Here is a 25,115-nt window from a genome sequence, read left to right as displayed (position 1 = left end):
GGCAACACATTCAGGAATTGTAAATCTTGTGTGTTTTGGATTTTTCTCCCAGAAAAAAAAATGACAGGTCCCCCGTTGAGGCTTTTCCCCCTCACCTCTCAGTTCCTACCAAGGCAAGCAGAGGGTGAAAACAACCAGGAAAGCAGCTGCTACATCGCCAGCACCCCCGCACTCCTCTTTGTACTCGCTGAAGTCAGCTGCCGCGCAGCCATACACCTCCTGGCCACCTGCCACCTGGCTTGGACCAGCACAAACCACGCAGCGCTACTGAGGGAACTGCAGTTACTGAGGCTTTTGTTGGTGTGAGGAACACAGCCCTGGTCATTCTTCCAAGTGAAAGTCAAAGTCTCCACCACAGTGAGCCACGACGCTCCCGCTCGCTTCACCACCGCGCCAGCGAGACCGCAGCCGAGGGAGCGGGAACAAAACACCAATCGCTTCCAAACAGCAAACACACACCAACCAGTTGTACTGGGGAAGGTCCCAGGTTGGGCAAGTAGCAGGACGCTGGTCTGTTGTGTCAAATAAGCACTTCCCTATACTAAACATAAAATACAACTATTTTTCTGTGTCTGCTACTCGTCCTTGGACTCCAAGCCGCTTTTGTAGCAAATAATTCACTTGGGACAAACATGGACACAAGCCCAGCGTCAGAATCAACCAACAAGTCAGGCGGCCTTGGCCCCCTGCCCCAACCATTGCAGACGGGATCCCGCAACGACACGAACACCGTGCTGACAACAACCCGGTAATGCAAGAGGTTTGTAAATACCATCAGCACAGTAGATCTGAAAAATAGCTTTTATTTTTAACCAGTGGTATTGTGACATCTTATCTGGCATAACCAATTACAGCAAAATTCATGGATAGAAACAAAATTGCAGATCTTGTCTTTGAAGCGAGTCCTCCTGTACCTTAGGCCTTGTGCTGAGGCAGGGAGCACACGAATGAGACCTTCCCACTCACACACCCACACAGACACACACACAACATCTATATTTTTAAAAATCTTTAGCAGTATTTCCACATAAAATCACATTGTAGCATCTACACATAAAATGGCTGATAAAAATAATCTTGCTGTAGATTTACATAGTGTATCTATATTTTCATTTGGATACCTGGACTGCTGGTCCAGCAGAAAAGAGAGGTTTACTGTCTGGATTTTGTTGGGCTGAGCAGAGCTTTACCCCAGAGCAGGAAATAACTACTCTCTCCATCTCACCCCAGACCTTAATTAACTGTTTGACCTGAAGAGATCACTGGAAAGTAGCCTAGGAAGAATCAATGGCTTTATCATCCATGTCCCATCCATTTGTGCTGCGTCTTCAAACACGGGGTAAAACTACTACAAACAGTTCCTTCTCTGTCCCATCAGTAACAAGAACATAAAATACTGCGAAAAAGCCTTTTTTCTCACCTACGCAGGTATATCGTCCACACAGGATGCTTGCAACAACCCCGTGTCTGAAAGTCATCCGCCCCATGAGCCCTAACATGGGGCTCCTGGGCTCCCCTGCTACGGTTCCAGCACACAAACGCCGAGAAGCCTCCCTTCAGCTCTGGCGTTTCATCCACACAGAGTCCTACTAGAAAATACACAATATTTGTATTCAAACATGCTCCCTTTTCATGTTTCCTCAGGCTGAGATCAACCTGCTAAAAAACAGCCAAGAAGCTCTTAGATAAGAGGGTAAAACGACCTCTAGTAAATGTTAGTTTTCTATATATAACTACTTATTGATATAGAGAGTGAAAGGGAGATTGTGGTTTTATGAATGCTTATTTCTTTGCTTTGGATTCCAATACTCCTAAAAAACTTATTTTCAGAAAATAACTTACGTTTTGGCACAAGATGCTGTAGCTGTTTCTTTGAAGAACATTTCTTACACTTATCTCGCAGGAAACCCTCGGTCCCAAGCTCTCCTCCTCTTAAACCAGGAGGTCAGAACAACGCAAAACGTGCCTGTTTCTATGCCCTACATTTTACCCTTTCCCCATCAAAGCTCCAGAATGGCGGGTATTTCACAATGAGCTGTGGCACAAGAGGAAGGATGCTGCGATTTTATGGCACTGGCTGAGGTACTCAGTAAAATAGTTCACTGGTGATTTAACCGACCCAGTGCCATCCCCAAAAAGGTAACTACAAAAATCAAGAAGCTTCACATGCACATACAGCTACAACATGCACAAACACCCACCTGTTAAGGAACAAAATACACAAATGTGTGGCTAGCAAGAATCTTCTCCAGACTCCGTCTCTTGGGAACTAATGCTGGGGAGCCTCAGAACAAGAGAAAGGGAAGAGGGAAAAATACAGAAATACCCAATCCGGGGTAGGGGCTCTTGCCTCGGAAGGCTATTTCCTGATTACACCACACCTGGCTACCCGGGAGCCTTCGCCCTGAAAAACAGCAGCGTCAGAGATTTCCACTCCAGACTTGCTTTCCCTCTCTCCCTATTCAATTTAAGGCACAAACATATTTACAGTTCCAAACAAAACCTTTTCATGTCCCAAGAACCAGACACTGGAAGGCCTGTATGTTCTACTGTACCAGGAAGATCTGGATGTACATCAGCAATCTGGCACCAAACAAGGACATCCCCCAACCCCACCATCAGTTCTGAAGAAAACAGGCCTCTCAGCCTATGAACCAACCTCCATTATTTTGAGGTTACCTTAATTGTAGAAGAACTGATAAATGGCAACAATTGTAACCAAACTTTACATATCAGCTTCCCCGCCTTGCCCAGCAGCGAGAACTGGGTGAACGCAGTCGCTGCGGCGGGACCGACGCGCCGCCGAGCGGGTCTGCAGAGGCTCTGCCCCAGGCTGAACAGGCACAGGAGACTCAGCTTCCTTCCCCCCCTCCCTCCCCAGTTCAACACACACAAAACCCCTCCACCAAGGAGAATATTGTCGTGATGAGGCACTTGAACAATAGTTGGAGAGTCCGTAGGAAAAGGCCTTCCCCTCACAGTGACGTGGGGCAAAGAGACAAGAGCAGCTTCTCAGGACTCCATCTCCTCTTGGTCAAGCGGTGGGGGCACAAAGCTGATGACTTCATCGTAAGTCAGGCCTGGAGGGAAAAGCATGACAGAAACTTAATAGGCAGCACTGAAGACATCTCTCACGCGAGAAAACCTGCAATAATCTTACAGGTTCTAATACTATTTTAAGGAAAAAGCATGGTTTAACTGAGAAGAAAAAGAATGGGTACACCATTCTCAGAGACTAACATAGACAAGATACTTCCAGAGCATTGGGGAAATGTGAATAAGTTTGCAAACAAAGATATAAGCAACCATGTCACCTACAGATTTGTATGTCATAGTAATAATTAGTTACCAGGGATTATGCTAATTAGGTGCACCACACGTGACAGATTCACTCAGTATATAAGGACCTCAGAACAAACAGGATGCCCATGTTTTTATCAGTTTCTTTTGTGCCTCTAACTAGCACGGCTTAGCTGAACCACAGCTTTGGAGCAGAGCACAAGGGAATCGGGCTGGCTCTGTCACCCGTCCCCCAAACTCACTTTTCCATTCTTCAATCTCAAGTTCTCTGCTTTCAAAAGACTGGTCATAGGGGTCTGCCACTGGTTCATCATCTGGGTCGTGATACTGAGCAAAGTAGGCATGAGCCAGCGCTTCCGCTGCAGTAATTCGTTTGTCTGTATCCAGTACCAACATCTTCTCTAGCAAGTCCACAGCTGCAAAAGCACCAGCACACAGAAGGATGTTATAGAGAGCCATGTGAGGCTGTATTCCAAAACGTAAGCTCATAAAAGCCCAATGTTACAAGGAATCTGTAGCTTCTCAGGACCCACCCGTCATCCACAACTTCTTCCTCTTATACCTCAGCCCACACATACTTTGTAAACTTTGGAAGGGGTCCTCAGCTCTGTTCTGCACTACTTCTGCAGTCCAAGCAAAACTTTGGGAAGAGTCCTGGTGTTCCAGGCCATGCCAGCTTCAGGAAGAGCGCAACATTTAGAACGCAAGCCTTACCTAGCGGATTGGCACCAATAAACACATTTTCAAAGTTCATTTTCGGCATGTAAGACAAAGACTGGATGTAGTTTCTTGCCTGCGAAAATAAATATTCTGTTGAAGCATAATACAATCCATAGTACATTTCAATCATCCCAAAGCACTGGCTGTTATGGTTTGTCTCCTCGCTTTGCCTTCTCTTCTCTTATTCTAGTACTCAGCCCATCATTGTTATCTCTTCCCAACTAAAGGCAACTCAAGACGGCAGAGGAAGAGCTGACGTGACGTGGGGTTCACGCAAGACTGAAAAGCAAAGAGGTGCCATAAGGGCTGACTGCGTCAGAGCCGGCACGGCTGCGTGCAGCCTGGTGTCTGCGGGGAGTCCCCACAACGTGGCACACAGTGCAAAGCCAACTCCCATCCAAGCTCTCCTGGGAGTCTGTGCGTGAGCACACACTGTTCAGATCTCAAGTCTTCACTTAGCACAAAAATCTCGCTGAAGAGCCGGCAGCTGATCGCCCGCCCCATGCCGCACGCGAGCAGACCGTCCGCAGGAGCAGCGAGAGCAGCAAGCGAAGACCTGCCCTGCGCAGCCCGCTCATCTGCTCAGGTCTCACCTCATGGCTGGGCATCCTGTTAATGAGATATGCAGGGGGTGTTCCCGTCAGACGCATGATCTGCTGAAGCTGGTTAATATCTTAAGTGCCTAGTCAAGGGCTTTGTTAAAAACAGTGCAGAAACCATTTTAAACAGAAAAACAGCTGCATACAAAGCATCTCTTCTGCAAACCACGAGGCAAGAGCCATACAGGCAGAGTCCACTAATCTTTTTCCAATTCTTGTGAAAAGTTTAGCAACTGCACTAGCAAAACACTTAAAACAATGGAGAATTACTGATCAGTTGGTAACAGTGTCATTACAGAAAGTATTTCTGTCCACCATAAATAGCATTACACTACAGCATGGTTGCGTTCACATTTCCCCACTGTTTTCATCCACCAGAGCAGACGTTTTCTTTGGCTGAAGCTACACCTCAAAATTCTTCCCTAGGCTGCTGCAGCTACAAACAGCCTCAGGCAAATGAACAGAAATCAAAATGAAACAAAACCAGCATCCTCTGCACTGGTTACCACGTTTTTTTTCTTGCTGCATAGAAAGTACTTAAGTTCCTTGTGGTGCAAACTGAAATGGGCTCACAAGTGACACCTTCTTCTCAACAGCTTTGGATGCACTTTGATACGTGGGCGAGGTTACAGAAGGCAATAAATGCAAAATTAGCAAAACATCAGCATTGCACCAGAGTCAGCTAGCGTCAGTGAGCAGAGAAAGCAGGAGCCACTCAAGCAACGCAGCAGAACAGAACTTGTTACTGATACGCCAAAGGCCCTCAAACACTTCAGAGTTTTGCTGTCTCCAGAAAATGGAAAAAAAATAGTAGAAACAGTACTTTACTGTATTTTTATTTTAATTGGACTCTTGAATTGGAACTGGCCAAGAGCAATTATTTCTTTTATTGTGCAATCTTGGGGGAAGAAAAAAAAAAGACCCCGTGCAGTGTCAGGTGTGCAAAGCGACATCCACCCCGGCCCACCAGCCCAGCCCCGCGTCACCCCCGGGGCCACGCCGCCCTCAAGGTCACTTCTCAGGGCACCCAGAGCACCCTGCGATATTCAGTTCTAACCTTTCCGGGGCTTTCTAAACTGCTCTGATATTCAGTAAGTTGTCCAATTGGTTCCAACTTGTACCGCAGGCATACCTTCATCAAATATAATTCAAAGCTAACCTCACATTTGGCATTTATCGTCACTGTTACATGAGAAAGAACACAAGCTGCAGTACAAAATAATCTTCACTCTCCACCGCACGGATCCTCTACGACGAACCGGAACCAGCAGGGACCCGCTGAGGTGTGCCGCGCGGCTCCCTACACAACCCACTGCTCACTACGCCCACCCGCACTGCTACGGCACCTCTTGCTCCAACTTTCACACACTTCACCTTCAAAAACATGTAAAATTAAATGCCATTTAACACTGTCTTTGCAGAAGTGCACAATTCAAGATTAGAACAATATAGAAGAGGCAGTATGGCTGCAAACAGTGGTCACCCTTTAAAAAGGAGACTGCAGAAAGCTTTTTGCTATTCCCTTGATAGAAGGGCCCCGTACAGCAACATCCTTTAAATACACAGCACAGTTAGTTATATTCTATACACTGTGTGCCCTGCAAACAGCTGCCATGTGAAAGCACCTGAAAGGCATTTTGGATTTTATGCTACAAAAACAAAGACGGTGGCAGCAGCGTTTCAGAAATGTATCACCCTACAGAAGGGACCGTGTGCACTCAGAGGATAACACGCTTGCTCTGGTTCGGATCGATCCTCACGTACGCAATCTGGAGAAATAATAACTGACACAAGCCTCAGGCTCTTAGCTGTGAAAAATACTTCCCCAGCAGCACCTGATCATACAATACATCAAGTATAAACCCACAAAGTGGAAAAAAAGTCACAAAGCAATATAATAAAAATAGGGAAGAAATCATAGCACAGGCAGAAGACGAATAAAGATGAAATACACACAGCATACGAACTCAAAGCCATCCAACAGCAAAGAATGAAAAAGGAAGAAAGATGACAGAAAATAAATCCCAACACATACTACAGGTAGACTACAGGAGGGCAATACACAAATTTGGGACTTCCAGAAGGGCAGATATTACAATTGAAGTGTGAACTCACAGACTCTGAGGAGATTTTCTTCAAAAGCTCAGGCCCTGGTGTTCCAACGAGTCTCAAAATGAGCTTCAACTGATCAATATCTAATGATGGACCATAAAGGAAAATGCTGGGACAAATCAAAATGAAAAGCGCAACATAATCAGCCTGTCAATGTTGAAAGTTAATGCCTGCCAAGGCCTGGACTGAAAAGCTATTTTAAGCAAACTGTATTAATCCTTCTTGCTTACAGTTGAATACCCCCTTATAACACAACTCTGTCTGCATCAGACAGATTGAACAACCTGTCCACAAATACCCCGTATGCATTGAATGGATCACTGAGTCCTCAGCTACAGAGGAGCACAAGCCGAAGCTCTCGCACCACTGGCGGCGGCTCAGTCCCGTGCTCACGCTCCTCAGGCCCCACGCCAGCGCAGAAGCAATCAGGAGGATCAGGCTGTGTTAGTGATGGATGAAGTAAAGCAGAAGGCTGAAAAGCGCAGGGGCTAATATTAAAAAGTCAAGACGTTTTGTGAACGCCCTCCAAGGTGATTCAGCCACTTCTGAAACTTAGAACGTAAGAAAACAACTTGACACCGCAGCATCCCTGCACCCAAACACACGTGCGCCCCAGCAGCTCCCCGACCAGCACCAGAAGGAACGCAGCACTGGCTCAGACCCAAAGCCTCTGTGTAGGAAGCTCAAGGGAAACAACATTGCACATGCAAAGAACGTTTTATCCACAACAGAGCTTCCCCCAGGCCGCGTGCCCAGCTGAGCCGGCCTCTCGAGGAAGGCGGTGCGTTTAAACATTTGGCGTAAGCGACACAACACACACTTGAGGGGAAAAAAAATCCACTGAAGACACAGTTTTATGTCTAAAACTCAAAGTAGTAAAGGAAACCCAATGTTTTTAAAACCATTAAAAGAATACTCTCCCTTCTCTGAATTACCCTCCCGGCTGCTCTTCAAAACCTGCTAGCAATTTCAGACTGTGTCTGTAATGTTTATATTTGCCCTTAAAACTATGTCAAAACAGTTACTGATTTTACAAGTAATAAAGGAATCTCTGGGCCATCAGTATCTGATGGACTGCAAATAACACCACAGCATTTCTGCTAAATCCTTGGTGAAAGGGACCAGTATTTCAAACAGGAGAATCATCCTAAAAAAGCATTACCTACTCTATAGCTATCTATTTCACTTTGGAAATGTAAAGCTGTATGATTGAGAAAAATTCATGTATTTAGATCAAAAAAGCAAGAATGTCAAATGGCAGCAGTATCCAGCTTCCTGAACACACACAGTCACATTGCCTCCAACTGCAAAGTCAATTCCCTAGAACTGCAGTGCATTTCGATATACGCTATCCTTACCTAACCGGAGCAGAGTAAATATACACTGAATTAAGCATGTTAATATTAATTGCAAAGTCAGTAAGCCAGAAATTGCATAGTGACACTGCAGGAAGAACACAGGTCTCAGCAAAACCTGCAGGTACCAAGAAACTATTAAGAGCCCAGAAGTACCCAACAGGATTTAAATCTGGAAAATTCTTAAAACCTTCTCCAAAAATCAGGCATATATAAGTGTCAGGGGTTGCAGGGCCCTGGAAAGCTCATCCAGTGCAATCCCCCCAAGGAGCAGGAACACCCAGATGAGGTTACACAGGAAGGTGTCCAGGCGGGTTGGAATGTCTGCAGAGAAGGAGACTCCACAACCCCCCTGGGCAGCCTGGGCCAGGCTCTGCCACCCTCACCAGGAACAAGTTTCTTCTCAAATTTAAGTGGAACCTCCTGTGTTCCAGTTTGCACCCATTGCCCCTTGTCCCATCACTGGTTGTCACCAGAAGAGCCTGGTTCCATCCTCCTGACACTCCCCCTTTAGATATCTGTAAACATGAATGAGTCCCCCCTCAGTCTCCTCTTGTCCAGCTCCAGAGCCCCAGCTCCCTCAGCCTTTCCTCACACGGGAGATGCTCCACTCCCTCCAGCATCTTGGTGGCTGCGCTGGACTCTCTCCAGCAGTTCCCTGTCCTGCTGGAACTGAGGGGCCACAACTGGACACAAGATTCCAGGTGTGGTCTCCCCAGGGCAGAGCAGAGGGGCAGGAGAACCTCTCTGACCTACTGACCACCCCCTTCTAACCCACCCCAGGTACCATTGGCTTCCTGGCCACAAGGGCCCAGTGCTGGCTCATGGTCACCCTGCTGTCCCCAGGACCCCCAGGTCCCTTTCCCCTACGCTGCTCTCTAATAGGTCATTCCCCAACATATACTGGAACCTGGGGTTGTTGATGAGTATATTGAATAACACAGGTGCCAGCACTGACCCATAACACAAACTGTAACAACTGTAGCACTACAAAGTTTTATTTACAATGGGAGAGAATTGGGCCTTATTTTTCTTAAAATCTAACCAACTCAGAACAGAAAAAGCACTTAATTCAAAAGTGTTACTACCATTTGCAAAAGCATTTGAGCATTTAAGGTAAAGAATCACAAGCATCTGCTAGGAGACATAAATTAGTAAAGTACCTTATTGTGACAGAGCTAACAATTCAGATTCTAAAAGTAACCTTTATTTTGCATTGCAGACATTATTTGCTATAATTCACAGCTAACAACAGAGTTGGAAATAAATTTTTCAGGCTTGGAAGATAACCATTTTGTTTAATTCATGAAGAACGCATAAATTTGTCAGTGTCCTATCCAGCCCTGTCCTGGTTTAGCTAAAAAACAAGTTTCTAGTGAATTTGCCTGTCAGCTAAAGCTTTCATATGAGCTGCATTTTCCTGGAGAACCAGATCCATATTTTGGTAAACGTAGCAATGGAAATGGAAGCTATTGATAAGCACAGATTCACATCTCTCCAGATGGGCAACGAGAAACAGGTGACCAAGAAACTGACCAACTGTGTATTACATCCCATTCACATGAATGCTTCATATAAAAGTGGGAGATCACGAGGATCTCGTCCCTTTTTTTCCCTTCTGCTTACGGCCGACACCAGGAGAGGACCTTGCCAGTCGTCCCTGCGAACCGAGGCCAGCGAGACACTGAATGCAGCTCTGTCCTCTTCCTCCCCATCGCCTGTCCTTAGTGGGGAGGGGGGAAGGGGGGCAGAGGAGGTTAGCAACACATCTGCCACAGTTTTATTGTCACCCCACAATCAAAACCCTCGACAAGCCCACCTTGGTGACGCAAAGAAATAGTTTTGAGAAGATGTTATTCAAGCTTGATTTTTCACATTAGTACAAACATACAGTAAAAGAAAGCTCACCATCTGTTTATGCTCAAGCATGGAAGCAGAACCTAAACATTTCAGAGCAATTTGGTACGAGATCCTTGGCACTACAGAATCTGCAAACCTGCTGCTTTCACAGCACAGAACCAGCACACAGAGCAGAGGCCAGAAGGGATGCTTCACGTTCGCCAGGAACACGAAGCGTGGAAGGGTTCATAGCAGACAGCCTACTCCATGCGGTTATTTTCTACAAACTCAAAGAGCAATGAATTTAAATAAAAGAAAGTAACTCCCATAAACAAAAAACACATAATTCTAGCAAAACTAATAAAGAGGAATAGATTTGCCTTCTTGCACACTGTGACTGTTTAATGTGCAACAAAATCAAGAACTCACCTCCTTATACTGTGAGTAAAAGAAGCCATTAATTTACAAACAAACAAAAAATCACATCCAAACAAACGCAGAACATTGTGAAGTGTGTGAAAGCAAAGATCTCTAACTTCCATTTCAGGAAAATATATTACTTTTAAAGGATACGGTCTGTACCAGGAAACAACGTTCTTCCAGTCAACAGTTCAGCCATAATGCATCCCACTGACCAAATATCAACTGAACAAAATAAAATAAAAGAACAAAACAACATAATGGAGAAAAACAAAATCTCAATAGAATCACTCTATCCAACAAGTACAAACAACTTTATCCTTAAACAGTCTTATGGGGTTGAAACAATCTGAGATACATTGCAAGGTAACTGATTTTGTTCAGAGACTGCGTCATCTAATACTTGTCCAAATAACAGAACACTAGATCAGGCAAACTTTCCTTCCAGAGCACTACATGCATTGAACACCTAAGAGCTGGGAAGGAATCTGTCCCATCAAAGAGGAAGACGCCTGTTCAAGACAACTCTGAGGAATGAATTTGCATATGGCCTCACATAAATGCTACACAACCAACCACCAACTATTATACTGTAGATACGAGTCCATGTACATGCAAGAGGAAAAAAGAAAAAGTAACGACTTAAGAAATCAGAGCCACACATTATTTGCTTTAATCCGTACAAGAACTATTCCCAGAATTTTATCTTCTTCTCCATGCCTGATCTGGAAGTACTGTAGGGAAGCTGTATGTTGCTCAGAACACACCGGAAACTGCGAGAAAGACACAACTGTGAAGAAGTGGCTAAGAGAGGAAAGGGAGATTTATATGCTTTTTAGCGTTTCTTCACACCGTAACTCCAGACATTTTCCAGTGTGTTCCCAGCAGCTTCCTAGAAACACACCTCCTCATCCAGATACATTCACTTACTTGAAAAACCACAGTGCTAGGAAAAATAAGGGATAAGTGCAGACAATATTTTGCTGATTGCTGTTTCAAAGGTTCAAGTTTAAAATCTTGTGAATGCTATCACAATGATTCTCACCTTACATGTGGCAGACTGTGGTTCAAATACTGATCTAAGCCTTCCTTCTTTTAATCACCCTTACCGAAGTCTGACTAACATGACTACCAACTTAGGCTGTTTTCTTTCCTTTATGGAAAGGAGCATGTACAAAGGACAACCTCTTTTCTCCACAATTCAGAAACTGAAAAGCCTCGTGTCAGTTAAATGCATTACCTGTCTGGTTGTAATGCATCCAGTTCAGCATGATCTCAGGAGCCCTGTACCATCGAGTAGCCACGTACCCGGTCATCTCATCGTCTGTGTGTCGGGCCAGGCCAAAATCCAGGATCTACAGAACAGAAAAGACACCCACCAACTACTGTAGTGGAACAATGTCAACTAGATAGAGCAATGAACTAGGCAGTTATTGGACTGGGTGGAGGAGAGGTGGTGCAACTGCAAAATCAGATTATGATACTAAATTTCACAACCTGTTCAAAGAAACCAGCCTAGAACTGCTGAGGACTCAACTATCAGAATTACATCAGGGTCTCTCTAAAACAACTCAACCCAAACTAAAGATGTTAAATCTTCACTTTCATCATGACTCCTTAAAAACATGAAAAAGGAGGCCTTACAGTCCTTGACAGCTTGGAATGACATTATTACTTTGGACCACAACAGTATTTCCATAAGGCAAAATTTGTCCCTTGGATTTTAAGGGACGTTTACAATGCATTCACTCAAATGTACAATGTATTGAGTGTTGTCCAGGGGCGGATGAGGAGGAGTTGAGAGTGTATGGGTGAAAGTGAAGGGGCAGGCTGGCAAGGGTGATGCTATTGTGGGCGTCTGTTACAGGCCACCAGATCAGGACGAGGCCTCTGCAGACAGCTGAGAGCAGCCTCACAGGCACAGGCCCTGCGTGTGGTGGGGATTTTGACTGCCCTGGTGTCTGCTGGAAGGACGACTCGGCCGCAGCCACAGGCCAGGAGGTTCCGCCAGAGCCTTGACGAGAACTTTCTGATGCAAAGGGCAGAGGAGCCGACTAGGAGAGGGGCCCTGCTGGACCTCATCCTCACTGACAAGGAGGGGCTGGTCGAAGCGGTAAAGGTTGAGGGCTGCCTTGGCTGCAGCAACCATGAGATGGTGGAGTTCAGGATCTCCTGTGGCAGGAGCAGGAAAGCAAGCAGGATTGCAACCCTGCACTTCAGCAGGACAAACTTTGGCCTGTTCAGGCAATTGCTGGGGGAAATCCCATGGGCAAGGCTGCTTGAAGGTAAAGGGGCCCAAGATAGTTGGTTGGTGTTCAGGGACTGTTTCTACCGGGCACAAGATCAGAGCATCCCGACACGTAGAAGTCAAGGAAGGAGCCACGAGACCTGCGTGGTTCAACAGGAACTGCTGGGTGTGCTCAGGTGGAAGAGGAGAGTTTCTAGATCATGGGAGGAGGGGCTGGCCACTTGGGGAGAACATTCAGCTGTTGTCAGAGGGTGTAGGGAGGCAACTAGGAAAGCTGAGGCCTCCTTAGAATTAAACCTGGCGAGAGGGGCCAAGGACAACAGGAAGAGCTTTTTCCAATATGTGGCAGATAAAACTCACAGCAGAGGCAATGTAGGCCCACTGAGGAACAAAGTGGGTGCCCTGGTGACAGAAGATACAGAGCAGGCAGAGTTACCGAGTGCCTTCTTTGTCTGTGTCTGCTCTGCCGGGGGCTGTCCTGAGGATCCCGCACCGCTGAGGCCCAGAGGAAGGCAGGACAATGGAGGAGTTTGCCTGGGTTGATGAGGACTGGGTTAGGGAGCAGGTAGGCAATCTGGACATGCATAAATCCATGGGTCTGGATGGGATGCACCCACCGGTGCTGAGGGAGCTGGCTGAGGTCATTGCTGGACCGCTCTCCATCATCTTTGCCAAGTCTTGGGAAACGGGAGAGGTGCCTGAGGACTGGAGGACAGCAAATGCCACTCCAGCCTTCAAATAGGGCAAAAGGAGGACCCGGGGAACTCTAGACTGGTCAGCCTCACCTCCATCCCTGGGAAACCGATGGAACGACTTCTCCTTGGTGCCATCTCAAGGCATGTCAGGGATAAGAGGGTCATTAGGGGCAGTCAACATGGTTTCACCAAGGGGAAGTTCTGCTTGACCAACCTCATAGACTTTTATGAGGACATAACAAGATGGATGGATGATGGCAAAGCAGTGGACGTGATCTGCCTTGACTTGAGTAAGGCACTTGGCTTAGTCTCCACAGCATCCTCACAGCTGAACTGAGGGAGTGGGTCTGGATGAGCGGGGAGTGAGGTGACTGTGAACTGGCTGAAGGGAAGAAGCCAGAGAGTCGTGGTCAATGGGCAGAGCCCAGTTGAGGCCTGTACCCAGTGCAGTGCCTCAGGGGGCAGTGCTGGGGCCGGTATTATTCAAAATACTCATGATTTGCACGAGGGAACAGAGTGACTGTCAGCAAGTTTGCTGGTGACACCAAGCTGGGAGGAGTGGTGACACTGGAAGCTGTGCTGCCATCAGAGACCTGGACAGGCTGGAGAGCTGGGCAGGGAAACATTTAATGAAATAGAACAAGGGCAAGTGTAGAGTCTTGAATCTGGGCAGGAACAGCCCCAGGTTCCAGTATATGTTGGGGAATGACCTATTAGAGAGCAGCGTAGGGGAAAGGGACCTGGGGGTCCTGGGGACAGCAGGGTGACCATGAGCCAGCACTGGGCCCTTGTGGCCAGGAAGCCAATGGTACCTGGGGTGGGTTAGAAGGGGGTGGCCAGTAGGTCAGAGAGGTTCTCCTGCCCCTCTGCTCTGCCCTGAGGAGACCACACCTGGAATCTTGTGTCCAGTTGTGGCCCCTCAGTTCCAGCAGGACAGGGAACTGCTGGAGAGAGTCCAGCGCAGCCACCAAGATGCTGGAGGGAGTGGAGCATCTCCCGTGTGAGGAAAGGCTGAGGGAGCTGGGGCTCTGGAGCTGGACAAGAGGAGACTGAGGGGGGACTCATTCATGTTTACAGATATCTAAAGGGGGAGTGTCAGGAGGATGGAACCAGGCTCTTCTGGTGACAACCAGTAATGGGACAAGGAGCAATGGGTGCAAACTGGAACACAGGAGGTTCCACTTAAATTTGAGAAGAAACTTGTTCCTGGTGAGGGTGGCAGAGCCTGGCCCAGGCTGCCCAGGGGGGTTGTGGAGTCTCCTTCTGTGCAGACATTCCAACCCGCCTGGACACCTTCCTGTGTAACCTCATCTGGGTGTTCCTGCTCCATGGGGGGATCGCACTGGGTGAGCTTTCCAGGGCCCTGCAACTCCTCACATTCTGGGATTCTGTGAAAGCACAGTCAAACCAAGCAGAGCTTGTGATTACATTACCTTTAGCTCACAGTCTTCGTTTACAGCTAAGTTACTAGGTTTTAAATCCTAAAAAAATTAAACAACATCAGTATTAACAGTGGTATATATCTTGTTTCATAAATCTAAAGTAGGTAAAAATGTAAATGCAGACAGAAAACAGATTCTAATTTGCTGTAAATACCAACTCCATACTCAGGAAAATTATCCCAGAGTCAGCTCTCTCTTCTGCCGTCCTCAGAGGTGTCGCATATAAGCAAAAATGCATTAAGACTTACTGCAACACCAGTGCTGTATATGTATGTTTACCACATCGAGAAGATATTTCACAAAGATACAAGTCAAACATAGGCAGGAGCAGAAACCTTTGTTTAACCTCTGACTGTTTAACCAAAATAATTATTAAAAAAAAAAAATTCTTTCTATAGGTGCTACATTTTAAGACTCTGTGCTACATTTTTTTAAAGACATTGGTTCAGAACAGGAAGCAATCTTGGGATAAATACTCACCCTGTGTATTATGTCAGCTGAATGGATATACTGTAAGGCAAGATGACAAATTTTATACATATAATTTTATAGTCCAAATAGCCTACTTCTCATTTCTTCACTAGACAATACTGCCTTACCCCATCCCGCACAATTCAAACACTGCAGCTTGTCTGCAGAAGGAATCAAGTGGGTGTCTCTGGGATTCAAGCAGGTAGGTGTTCCACTGTCTTTCCGCAGGAACACCCAGGAGCTCTGCCACCACGAGCAGAACAATACAAGGAAACAAAACTGAAGAAATGGAAGATTCATAGCTAGAGCAGATTAGAGGGCAGTATACTTCGTATCTTTCCAAACTCTGCCCATAGCAACGTGTAGAAATATCTTCTTAAATAATACATAGCTCTATTCGGAGCTGCAAAGAGGTATGAACAGAAGGAAAAATAACAACAGGTTACCCTACCATATGTTTGGAAAGTTACAGAAGCCCCACTATGTACTCAAATGGATCTCTGAGGATATGATGTTCATCAAGAACTTCCACCTCCTGATGGTAAGCTATCAACATTCAGGTAGGACAGGACCAAGTACCTTCAGTCCCCGAAGAATTTGGTATATGAGGAACTGCACATGGTCATCGGTGAGTTTCTGACATTTCACAATGTTGTTCAGATCTGCTCCCATAAGGTGTGTCACCAAGTATCTGTGAACAAAAAAGGAAACACAAAGGCTATGAGGCAATCTGTTCAACAGGATTACGATAAAAATTCCCTTCGAAGCTCCAGCAGCAGGGCTGACTGTCTCACAGCCTGCTGCTGAGTGCAATACAGTTCACAATACTCCAAATAACATAGCAAATTAGTGCAGCACTGGTAAATAAAATACAAGTGAACAAGTTTGAAGAGTCCAATAGTTCAAGATGTCCTATTATCTTTTGTGTAGAAATTCAGAATTTGTGAGAACGTTGCTAGACAAATTAAGGTAGCAAATATTTCCAGAATAATCTGGGAGATGTAAGGAAGGTACAAAAGATTTTTTTGTTGCAGCCTTTGGGGAAGTTACCTACACATCATTGAACTCTTCTAGTGACTTGGCAGGGGTGAACACATCCAACAAGCCAATCACCTAGAAAGAAAACAGGAAAGTGAAAAAGATGTGAAATACATTTATAATATAATGCTAACAAGATCCTTTGTGGATAGAAATTCCAGTAGATGTTTAATTTCTGGCTACATGAATCATTTGGGTTTAGAGAAACCAGCATTTATATAAGACCAGAAACAAACATTCAATTCTCATGCAAAACAAACAAAAAAATAAGGTTCAAAATCTAGAGCTGTCCTTTGCCAGCAGCCATGCGCTGAATGCACCGAAAGCGTCACACCGGAGCCGTAACAAGGGCAGGTCTAAACACTGGTTTAGAACGCCTTATTTCAAAAGACAACTAAAGACTGTTCAGGAAATAAAGGGCTGAGGAAAAAAAAGAACAGAAAAAACTCAAACAAAAACCACAACCACCACCGGACAAAACAGTCTGCTTCCTGCTCAATTCTTAGTTATACTGTTGACTACATATTAAAATACCTGTGTCCTAAATCCTAAAGACAGCATGTGCTTTAGCACGAATCTGCTAAGCCATAATTTCCAGATGATTCTAGGAAATATTAAATTTTTTTGATATAAAATTGGTTGGGGGGAGGGGTTTGTTTTGTTTTAATCTGTGTGCTTCTCTACAGCTATAATCCCCTGAACCATTGCACGCTTTGTATTTAGTGCCAGGAAAAAAAAAGGTGTGCAAAAAGAAATCCTTAAAGGCAATCGTGGCGGACACTCCCGGGACGGTCCAACTCCACAGCAACTTTTCCTGCTGCCTCCTTCCACTTACATTTTCGTGTTTCATGTGCTTAAGGAGCCGTAGCTCTCTGTAGGTCCTTTTGGCATGGATGATAGACTGAAATGGTCGGGACAGCTTCTTTACAGCCACACGTAACCCAGTTTTTGTGTCAAAGGCAGAACTACAATAAAGAGTAATCAAGTTATCAAAATGAATTATTTACAAATGCCCTCAAATCCACACTTAGCAGCTCTCTAGACACTGAGTCACAGTCAATGCCATTTCTCCATTCCTGCAACGAAAATCAGTTCTAGGCACAACCTGCCACCCAACCCAAAATCTCCACATATTTACCAAACATGGGTTTCTACAGAAAACATTTAAAATATGAGTTTTCTTCACACAGTATAGGGAAATTTTGTAGGAAAAAAAAAAAAACGTTTACGATTTTTCTGTCTAAAACCAACTGTGCTCTTAAGTATAAATACGGCAATAACAGTCTGAAGAGAGGAAGAGGACTTGCAAATATTATCTGCATTCCTAAACACGTTTCACACACCACACTTCATCACAATATGCTGTGCTCAAGATGCTATCTTTTATGGTTTTTGTCCGCACAAAAATCCAAGGCCTGTGCCTAATAAAATCAACTCTGATCGCTGTTAATCACAACTGAAGATGAAATCAAACCTCTTTGGTAAATCACACCTAATCCTAAATTCCTGTTATACAAAGTGCATGTGAATAAGTAATATTTAGCTGCACATTGCTAAAACTTGTCCCTTTAGCAGAAACTTATACGTAAAACCTGTACATGTAAAATATCATTTATTCTTAGAACCCACAAAGACTAATTAAGGAGCATTTTATTACATTGTAATAGAATAATGTAGTAGACACACATGGAAATATATTTAACCATTCAGTTTAAGCACGGTTGAACCCCTGCGATCCGCCACCCCAGCACAGAGGCACTTCAAACACAAAGCCTCACTAGGTCAATTTCTACTGGGGAGAAAAATCTCTACAGGGACAGACTGGGGAACAAGTCCTTGCATTAATACCCTAAATACTATGGATCACCATTGGCAGCTTAATAAAGGGGCTTTGTTGATTGTTGTTTAATTCTTACAGTTTCTATACCACTCACCTTTCTGAACTGTATCTTATGAAATACATTTTTAGAAGAACATACAGAAAACCATTAACATGGACTGCACTAAGACTCATGTCACATGTCTGAAATTGCTTCCAATACAAAATTGTTTCGTCTGGTCTGAGCACAGTTGCACAATCTTTGGAGGTTTTGACGCAGCAAAACAGGAAATTAATGATGCAAACTCTTTGGTTATTGGTTTGTGAAAACAAACTTTGGAAGTATTACACACACAATGGAGATAGTGGGAGGGGGAAACAGAAGAGGAATGGGCCAGATGGTGTAGGCTCAACCTTAAACACACAATGGACAAGGCGCTGAGCAAATTCATTTCCTATTACATTCAGGGAGTTATGAAGCTATGGCACTCACAGGAGTGTTCATCAGCTATGGCAGCGAGGTCCTTCTTTCACCAGAACTATAACCTTCTATTCAAAAAAAATTCAGCAAGTACCTTGATTAATCTTGCTACTAGAACTGACCAGCCTTTGCCTTTTTTGAAATATAAGCATTTTCATACTTGAACCACAGCAGTTTTAAGAAATGCATGTTATTTCAGCCGAACTTACTAATAATTTCACAACAATAATTCAAGAACAGCTGAGAACTTTATTTCTTTAAAACTGCAGCACATGCAAACCTACTCTTCTTCTTTACTAGTAGAGTGCAGTATGCATACCTCCTTATGACAGAATGCAAACGATATTCATGGTATAAATTTGCATATTATGTTAATGAAAAATATGCATGCCTGCTCAAACACAGCAGCAAAGCAAACATGTAATCCTTCGGCACTTGTATTTGAAAATACTGACTGCACTTTGACAGAGCCAAGGAACAGAGAGCAAAAACCAGAACATCGGGGGGAAGACGTTTCTTAATAAAAGGACACGGTGATCTGTGAACACTTTCATGCAGCTCTGCTACATGACTGCTGAAGTCTAGACGCCAAACCAATTCAAACACAACCTTAAGACTAAGCAATGTATGCACCCCAGTTAACTTATGTTTAATGATCCAACATACTTCAGCTAAGAAACTAAAAATTAAGGAAGTATTGTATATCCCATGTGTAACCTGTCATGCGTTTTGTACCTATTAGGTAAGCATTAAAAACTAAAATCTTATCTTCGAGCTCTCCATATTTCTGCAGGTCTCATACCAGGACTTTACTCTCCCGGGCAGCACATACTGCAGTAGTTCTGTCATTCTACAGTAATAAAACAAGTTTTCCTGTGTCAATTTACTATTGCCAAGAAAACATCGATACTTGCGTACCCACTGTTAAAGCCAGAGATGCAAAACCAGCCCTCACAGCCTTCCCTCTACCCTCCTTGCCTACCAACAGGTTCCAGTTAAAAATATAATTGCTTCAATATAATCTGTCCTTCAGATACAGCAAGAAACTGGGACTAGACCTGCCAGGCCTCCAGCTCTGCAAAGCCAGCTTCAGGGGACCCGCCAGCCTCCATCCCTCTCCACCCCCAATTACTAACAGCAAGAGAGCAGAGGAAAATATGCCAATATGCGATCACTGAGGGGGGCTGGGACATGATTATCTTCCCCTGCAAAAATGTTTTAGTGCCACCTGCCATGTGGCGCAATCCCCGACGCATTCCAAAGACAAGACTGCAGCTTCCCGGCAGTGCCGCTCTTAAATCGGGAGGAAAAGTGTTTCTTGCAGCAGACTGGTAGAAAGCTGGGGTCGGGAAGCCCCGCGGGACAAGCACGGCCCGCTGCCCCGTGCGCGCCCCGCGGTGACCGCCCCGCACGCCTCCCGCCGCCGGGGCCCACAAGCCGGGGCAGGTTTGCAGGCAGAGAGCCCGGCGGGGAGGGGCGGCGACCTGACGCGACACCCCCTGCACACACGCCCCCTTTTCCCGGTCCCCCCAAGCACTCACCACACGGAGCCGTAGGCCCCGGAACCGACCGGGGAGAGGTTCTGGTAGCGCTCGGGCACCTCCCACACCGTCTTATTCAGCTCTTGCCGGTAGAACTTGGGCCGCTCCTGAGACATCTCGGCCCCGGAGCCCGCCCCGCCCGGCCCGGCGGGAGGGGGAGGCTCTGCCCGCAGCTGCAACAGCAGCAGCACCGCCACCGCCACCTCCTCCTCTAACAGCGCCCGCTGCTTCCTTCCGGCTCTCCTCTCCCCGCCCCGCGCCTCCCGCGAGCGGGGGCGGCCCAGCAACAGCAACGCCCTCCCGCCGCCGTTGGCCGTCCCGCCCGCCCGCTCGTCCTCGCGCCGGCAGCTGCGCTGCCCTCGCAAGCTCCCGCCTCCACCTCACCTCAGGGGCGGGCGCGGCGGCTGCGGGCCCTGTCACCGCTTTGCCCCCGCTTCTCTCCCGGCTCCCTCTATCCCTCCCCTAGACCGCAAGGGGCGGGATAGCCCGGTGAGGCCAGGTGAAGCAACGCGCAGCAGGGGTTGTCTGTCCAGCAGCGACCGGGGCGGAGGGGCGGGTAGACACTCCCGCCGCAGGTAGGACGGCGCTGGCGACGCCACAGCCGCTGCCTCCGCGCCTCCCGCCCGCCTCGCCTCAAGCGGCGCAGCCGGGGCTGGGCCCGGGCAGCCGCCCCTACGCACACCCCAACAGCGCCGCCACAACGCCCGGCCGCTCGCTGTGACCGCTCTCGCGAGATCTGCAACACCGAGTGCAGAGATGACCCAATATGGAGCCAGAGCGGCGACCTCTCGCGAGAGCGGCCCCGCGGGAGGGGCGGGGCCTGCCGGGCGGCGCCGGGTGCCGGCCCTGCGCGCGTCTGCCGGCCCTGCGCGCGTCTGCCGCTGCGCGCGGCGGGGGCAGCGCCGGTGGTTCCGTGAGGACCGCTTGAGTTCTCCGCAGCGTCCCCCTTAGGGTGTGCTGTAACTGAAGAAAGGAAAATAGATCAAAAACCTTACCTCAGGCAGCCCTTTGCAGGCCCACGGTAACCTGGCAGGGTCACTGGTGAATCACAGCTTGTCAAGGTGTATCTCAGGCTAAACTTGAGTGCCTCTTGAAGCCTTACAAGCTGGTAGTAACTGTTCTTGCAAGCTAAGGACATGTTCCCTTCCGGTGGCTCCAAACCAGCAGTGATGGGGAGAGCTGAGCTCTCCCTGCCCAGATTTCCCAGTGTCCTGATCTTTCTGCATGTGTATAGAGAATAAGCTGTTTCTCAATACTGTAATAGTCCTTGCAATATCAAAGATATGCACGTTTGCTTTCAAGTACATGCCTAAGACTCAGGTCACTAAGTACTGCAGGTTAAGCATGCTTTGGAGTGGAGCCCATGGTGTCTTTACCAGGCAGTAAGTACAGAATGTCACACCAAATAGCGTTAGGCATTTGCACTTAAGGCCACTTGGCTTTTGATGTCAAGCTTGAGATGAGTGTTGTTAGGAGTACTGTGCAAGACAGGCACATTCTGAATGGGGTATGGAAGCCTGCTTTTAAAACATTGCCTTCCCACGTCAAAACTCCTCTCTCAACACAGCATAACAGCAAGGGACCTTGCCCACTGCTGCTGTGAGTCGTCATTGAAGTCCAAATACCGGGAGCGAACAGCTGAAAGTTACCGCTACTTGCGTCTAAAAAGTGACTGCTTCTTGGCATACAGGCGTTTTTAATGCCTTTAGTTTGCAAACTCTAGCTTCTTGTTAGTTTTTCTTGTTGTATTGCCTTGCCTTGAAAAGAAGTGGTTGTGCTCTACGATGTCAAAACCAGCTAAGTCTTCAAAAGCTCATACTGGGTATGAAAAGCTAGTGAACAAAATGGTTCTTAAAGTCATCTGTGGAAGACCTTGATTTATCTTCTCTGTGAAAAGAGGGAGAAACTGTGCCCTTGGGATGGAGTGTGTTTGAGACGTGTCTACTGCTAGCTGCTTCTGTGGTTTAGAATGACGAGGGTGTGTGCGTGTGTTGGTAGGTATGTCTCACAAGACAGTAAATACTACGCCGGAGCCCATGTTCCTGTATCAGAAGTAGCCGATCTCAGTGATGCAAAGCACTAGACCGGTACAAACTGATCCTGGCAGTGCCGGAAATAAATATGAAGAGAAAACTTAAATACTAATGATTTTTTTGCAGGTTTTGATACTTAAAACTTAGATTGCATTCTGAATAGACTCTCAACTGCTTGCTTTTCGTGTTTCCTCTTTTCTTTCTACTTCTGCCCATAGCCAAAAAAATATGTTCGTACATGTCTCCACCCTTCTTATGTGTACTTTAATTTGGTAGCTCTGGATGGGGATTGTTTTTTCTGTCTCAGCTGTCTGTATGAGAACTTAGTTTGAGATCTGCTCTCGCACTGGATTTTACTTACTCAGTATTCACTTTGGGAACGCACATCTTCGCTTCTCTGAGTGTCAGTGATTTAATTCGGATCTCCTTCCCGATACTAACATTCTAAGGAGTTGGAGTCAGACATTTGGGGGATTTAAAAACCTGAATGGTATCAGATACCGATTTTATACAGCAAATTGCGGCATTTGTACAGCCTCAGGTTAGAGCTGCTCTCTGTGTGTCAGACTAAGACTTTTTTCTCCAGGACTGGAAACAAGGAGAACCCAAATGGGTTCCTCAGCTGTGGTAGGTTCATGGAGAGGGATTAGATTTAGTTCCCTGGCCTGCTTTTGGTATCACAAAATGGAAGGGAATTAGGCTCATTTTTCCTACAGAGTAGGAACAAGGCAAGTTCCAGGAGGACGCAGTGTTCCTACAACTGATTTGCAATTGATTTTGTTGGATCCTAAAAGCAGCATGTCTTCTTTCATGGATCTCAGTTGCCAGAGCCTTGCTTATCCCTGCTGTAACTACTGGCTTCACAGGAGTTATTTTGGGATGGACCAATCGCAAATCATACTTTTAATTTTGGTATTAGTAGATACTTCAGTCAATGGCCCTATTTCTTTCTTCCAGTCTCACTGCCAAGAAAGGGAGCTTGCTTTGTGGTCTCCAGCATTTGCTGTTCCTCTGGTTTTGACTGTGATCAGAGCAGCCTGCAGGGTCCAAGGAGAAATGCAGACCGAGGAGCACTTCCAGGCACACGTGGAAAGAAAACTGTCTTCTGCCTCGCATGGAGCACCACAAATCTCTCACGAGAACAGGCGGCTACAGTGCAGGTGAGTTCTATGCCAGGAATGTATTGGATGTAAAGAAACTAGGGAGACTTCAAGCCCAAGTGTAAAAAAGGTGCTGACTTCCCTGCAGCTGGTAATTAAAATGCTGAACTGCACTGAGTGATAACCGAAGCAGAACACCAAGTTGCAGCACCTTACACCGGAAGTGTACAAGTTCAGCTTAGGATTGCGCTACCAAAGCTGCTGTTTGCAATTTGCAGAAGTGTGTGTTTGCTTCAGGACTATGACAGTATGAGGGATGTATTCCCTGTAGAGCCAACAGTTGTGGTTCCCTCCAGCGCTTGCCTCAGCCCAGCTGCCAGACACAAGCCTTGCTTGGCGTTTTTCTGATTTGTGCCTTTTGATACTTTTATTTCTTAAATTTCAAGAGTCTTTTTCTGTTGTCTCTTAGCTGGGGAAATGGAACGTTGCGTATGGTATGACTGAGACTGACTGAACTGCGTTGGTCTTACTTTGGAGCTGTGCTCCTGTGTTCTTTGAAGAGAACGGATGAGGCTGGGGTACTGATCAAGCGTTAACGCTTCCACAGCCTCTTTTTCCTGTCTGGCCAAGGTCTCTTTTGGGCATTTTGCTGGGAGTAGCAGCCCCGGCTCTGCCAGAGGAGCCCTCAGGCACCCAGGAGGCAGTCCTTGGCAGCACAGAACTCCTGGTGTGCTTTCATCAAGGCAAATAGAATAAAAAAATAGGAGGCCTGTTCATCAGCTTCCCTTTTAGTTTTGTTTGACTATAAATACTCTCAGTTTTCTTTCTGAATCTGGTTTTGGATGCAGAGTGGACTGTCAATGGTTATGGCTACGTCTACAAAGTCCTCCTAAGAAAGTAAATACAAAATCTCTGATTAATCATTTATCTGGGCTTTGTTTCAGCACGTATACTGAATCTATACTGAAACTTAAACTGTCGTTTTGAGTCCATGGCAGGGCTTGAGACTCAAGTCTAGCTATGGGTGAGGTTCCACAAAGTGTGGTGAGCTTCTGGAGTCAGAGAAACAGTTATTGATGGAATTAGTTTGCCCAGAGAGGCTGTGGAGTGTCCCTCCCTGGAGACATTCAACACCCAGCTGGACACAGTCCTGTGCAACCTGCTCTAGGTGAACCTGCTTTAGCAGGGGCTTGGACTAAATGATCTCCAGAGGTCCTTTCTAACCCCAGCCATTCTGGGATTCTGTGTGAAAGGGTTGAATTGTGTATAATTATGACATGACCTAGAGTTAACAGTCTATCCTCCCAGAAACACCATCGGAGGAAGAATTTTGTTCTGAAGTCATAGCTCATACTGTTGGAAACTTTATCATTGCACTTCGTGCTTAATAAGGAAATCTCTTTTATTTCCTCCCCCAACTTGTCATTTAAGAGCTGTGTCTGCCTTGGTTCCTCATATTCTTTTCCCTGTTTCTTTTCCACTTCCCTATCTCGTGTTTTCTCTCTTCTCAACTTTGTATCCATTTGTCAGCCCAGTGTGTGATCACCTTGGACAATAAAATTATGGAAAGAGACTCAAGTCTATAATGTTAATTGGCGGTCAGTCCCCACAGCCACTGTTCAAGGATGCCAGAAGTCTTGGGCAGATGCTACATCACTTGTATTTAGTTTGCAAGTAGAAAGTCACCAACATTGCGAGGGGATTAAAAAGGGAAAGAGGGAGCACAAGACTGTGGGGTTAGTCGGAGTTTACCTATTGGAAATTCTGATTCAAAAACATATACACAAAATAATTCATGTAGGTAAAGTCCTGCTTCCATTCCCTTATTAAAAAATGTAATATGGGAAACATTTGACTGCATTTTGGAAGGTGGGATAGAGTTGCCTATCTTCCCCACCCAGA

The 25,115-nt window shown here is 46.2% G+C and overlaps 2 protein-coding genes across 12 annotated transcripts in view; one reads left to right on the top strand and one right to left on the bottom strand.

Annotated features, from left to right (window-relative positions):
* Positions 1 to 787: 787 nt before the first annotated feature.
* Positions 788 to 20,669, bottom strand: MAPK14 (mitogen-activated protein kinase 14). Of its 3 annotated transcripts, none has more exons than XM_065038533.1 (12): positions 20,465 to 20,669; positions 17,075 to 17,204; positions 16,256 to 16,314; positions 15,781 to 15,892; positions 15,211 to 15,240; positions 14,722 to 14,769; positions 11,586 to 11,700; positions 10,499 to 10,570; positions 6,735 to 6,814; positions 4,015 to 4,093; positions 3,543 to 3,716; positions 788 to 3,080 (listed from the first exon to the last, which is right to left on the bottom strand). In XM_065038533.1, exons 2-12 carry the CDS (start codon positions 17,087 to 17,089, stop codon positions 3,013 to 3,015), a joined length of 852 nt encoding a protein of 283 aa, XP_064894605.1. In that variant the 5' UTR covers positions 17,090 to 17,204; positions 20,465 to 20,669; the 3' UTR covers positions 788 to 3,012. The 3 variants fall into 3 exon arrangements, with proteins under 3 accessions (XP_064894605.1, XP_064894603.1, XP_064894604.1); XM_065038531.1 differs by lacking the exon at positions 20,465 to 20,669 and adding an exon at positions 20,081 to 20,312; XM_065038532.1 differs by lacking the exons at positions 6,735 to 6,814; positions 20,465 to 20,669 and adding exons at positions 4,614 to 4,693; positions 20,081 to 20,312.
* Positions 20,426 to 25,115, top strand: part of SLC26A8 (solute carrier family 26 member 8) — a 22,416-nt gene continuing 17,726 nt past the window's right edge. For 7 of the 9 annotated variants that reach the window (XM_065038453.1, XM_065038456.1, XM_065038454.1 and 4 more), the window contains exons 1-2: positions 20,838 to 21,902; positions 23,071 to 23,273. In XM_065038453.1, the coding sequence (XP_064894525.1) occupies positions 23,170 to 23,273 (104 nt within the window). In that variant the 5' untranslated portion in view covers positions 20,838 to 21,902; positions 23,071 to 23,169. Of the gene's footprint in view, positions 20,656 to 20,837; positions 21,903 to 23,070; positions 23,274 to 25,115 lie in introns of those variants that run through there. The other 2 variants (XM_065038455.1, XM_065038450.1) reach the window with 1 other exon arrangement.

Source organism: Columba livia, chromosome 22 (genome assembly GCF_036013475.1).
Source record: "Columba livia isolate bColLiv1 breed racing homer chromosome 22, bColLiv1.pat.W.v2, whole genome shotgun sequence".
NCBI lineage: Eukaryota > Metazoa > Chordata > Aves > Columbiformes > Columbidae > Columba > Columba livia.
The sequence above is the reverse complement of the archived record's forward strand: the minus strand, read 5'-3'. Positions and strand labels throughout refer to the sequence as shown.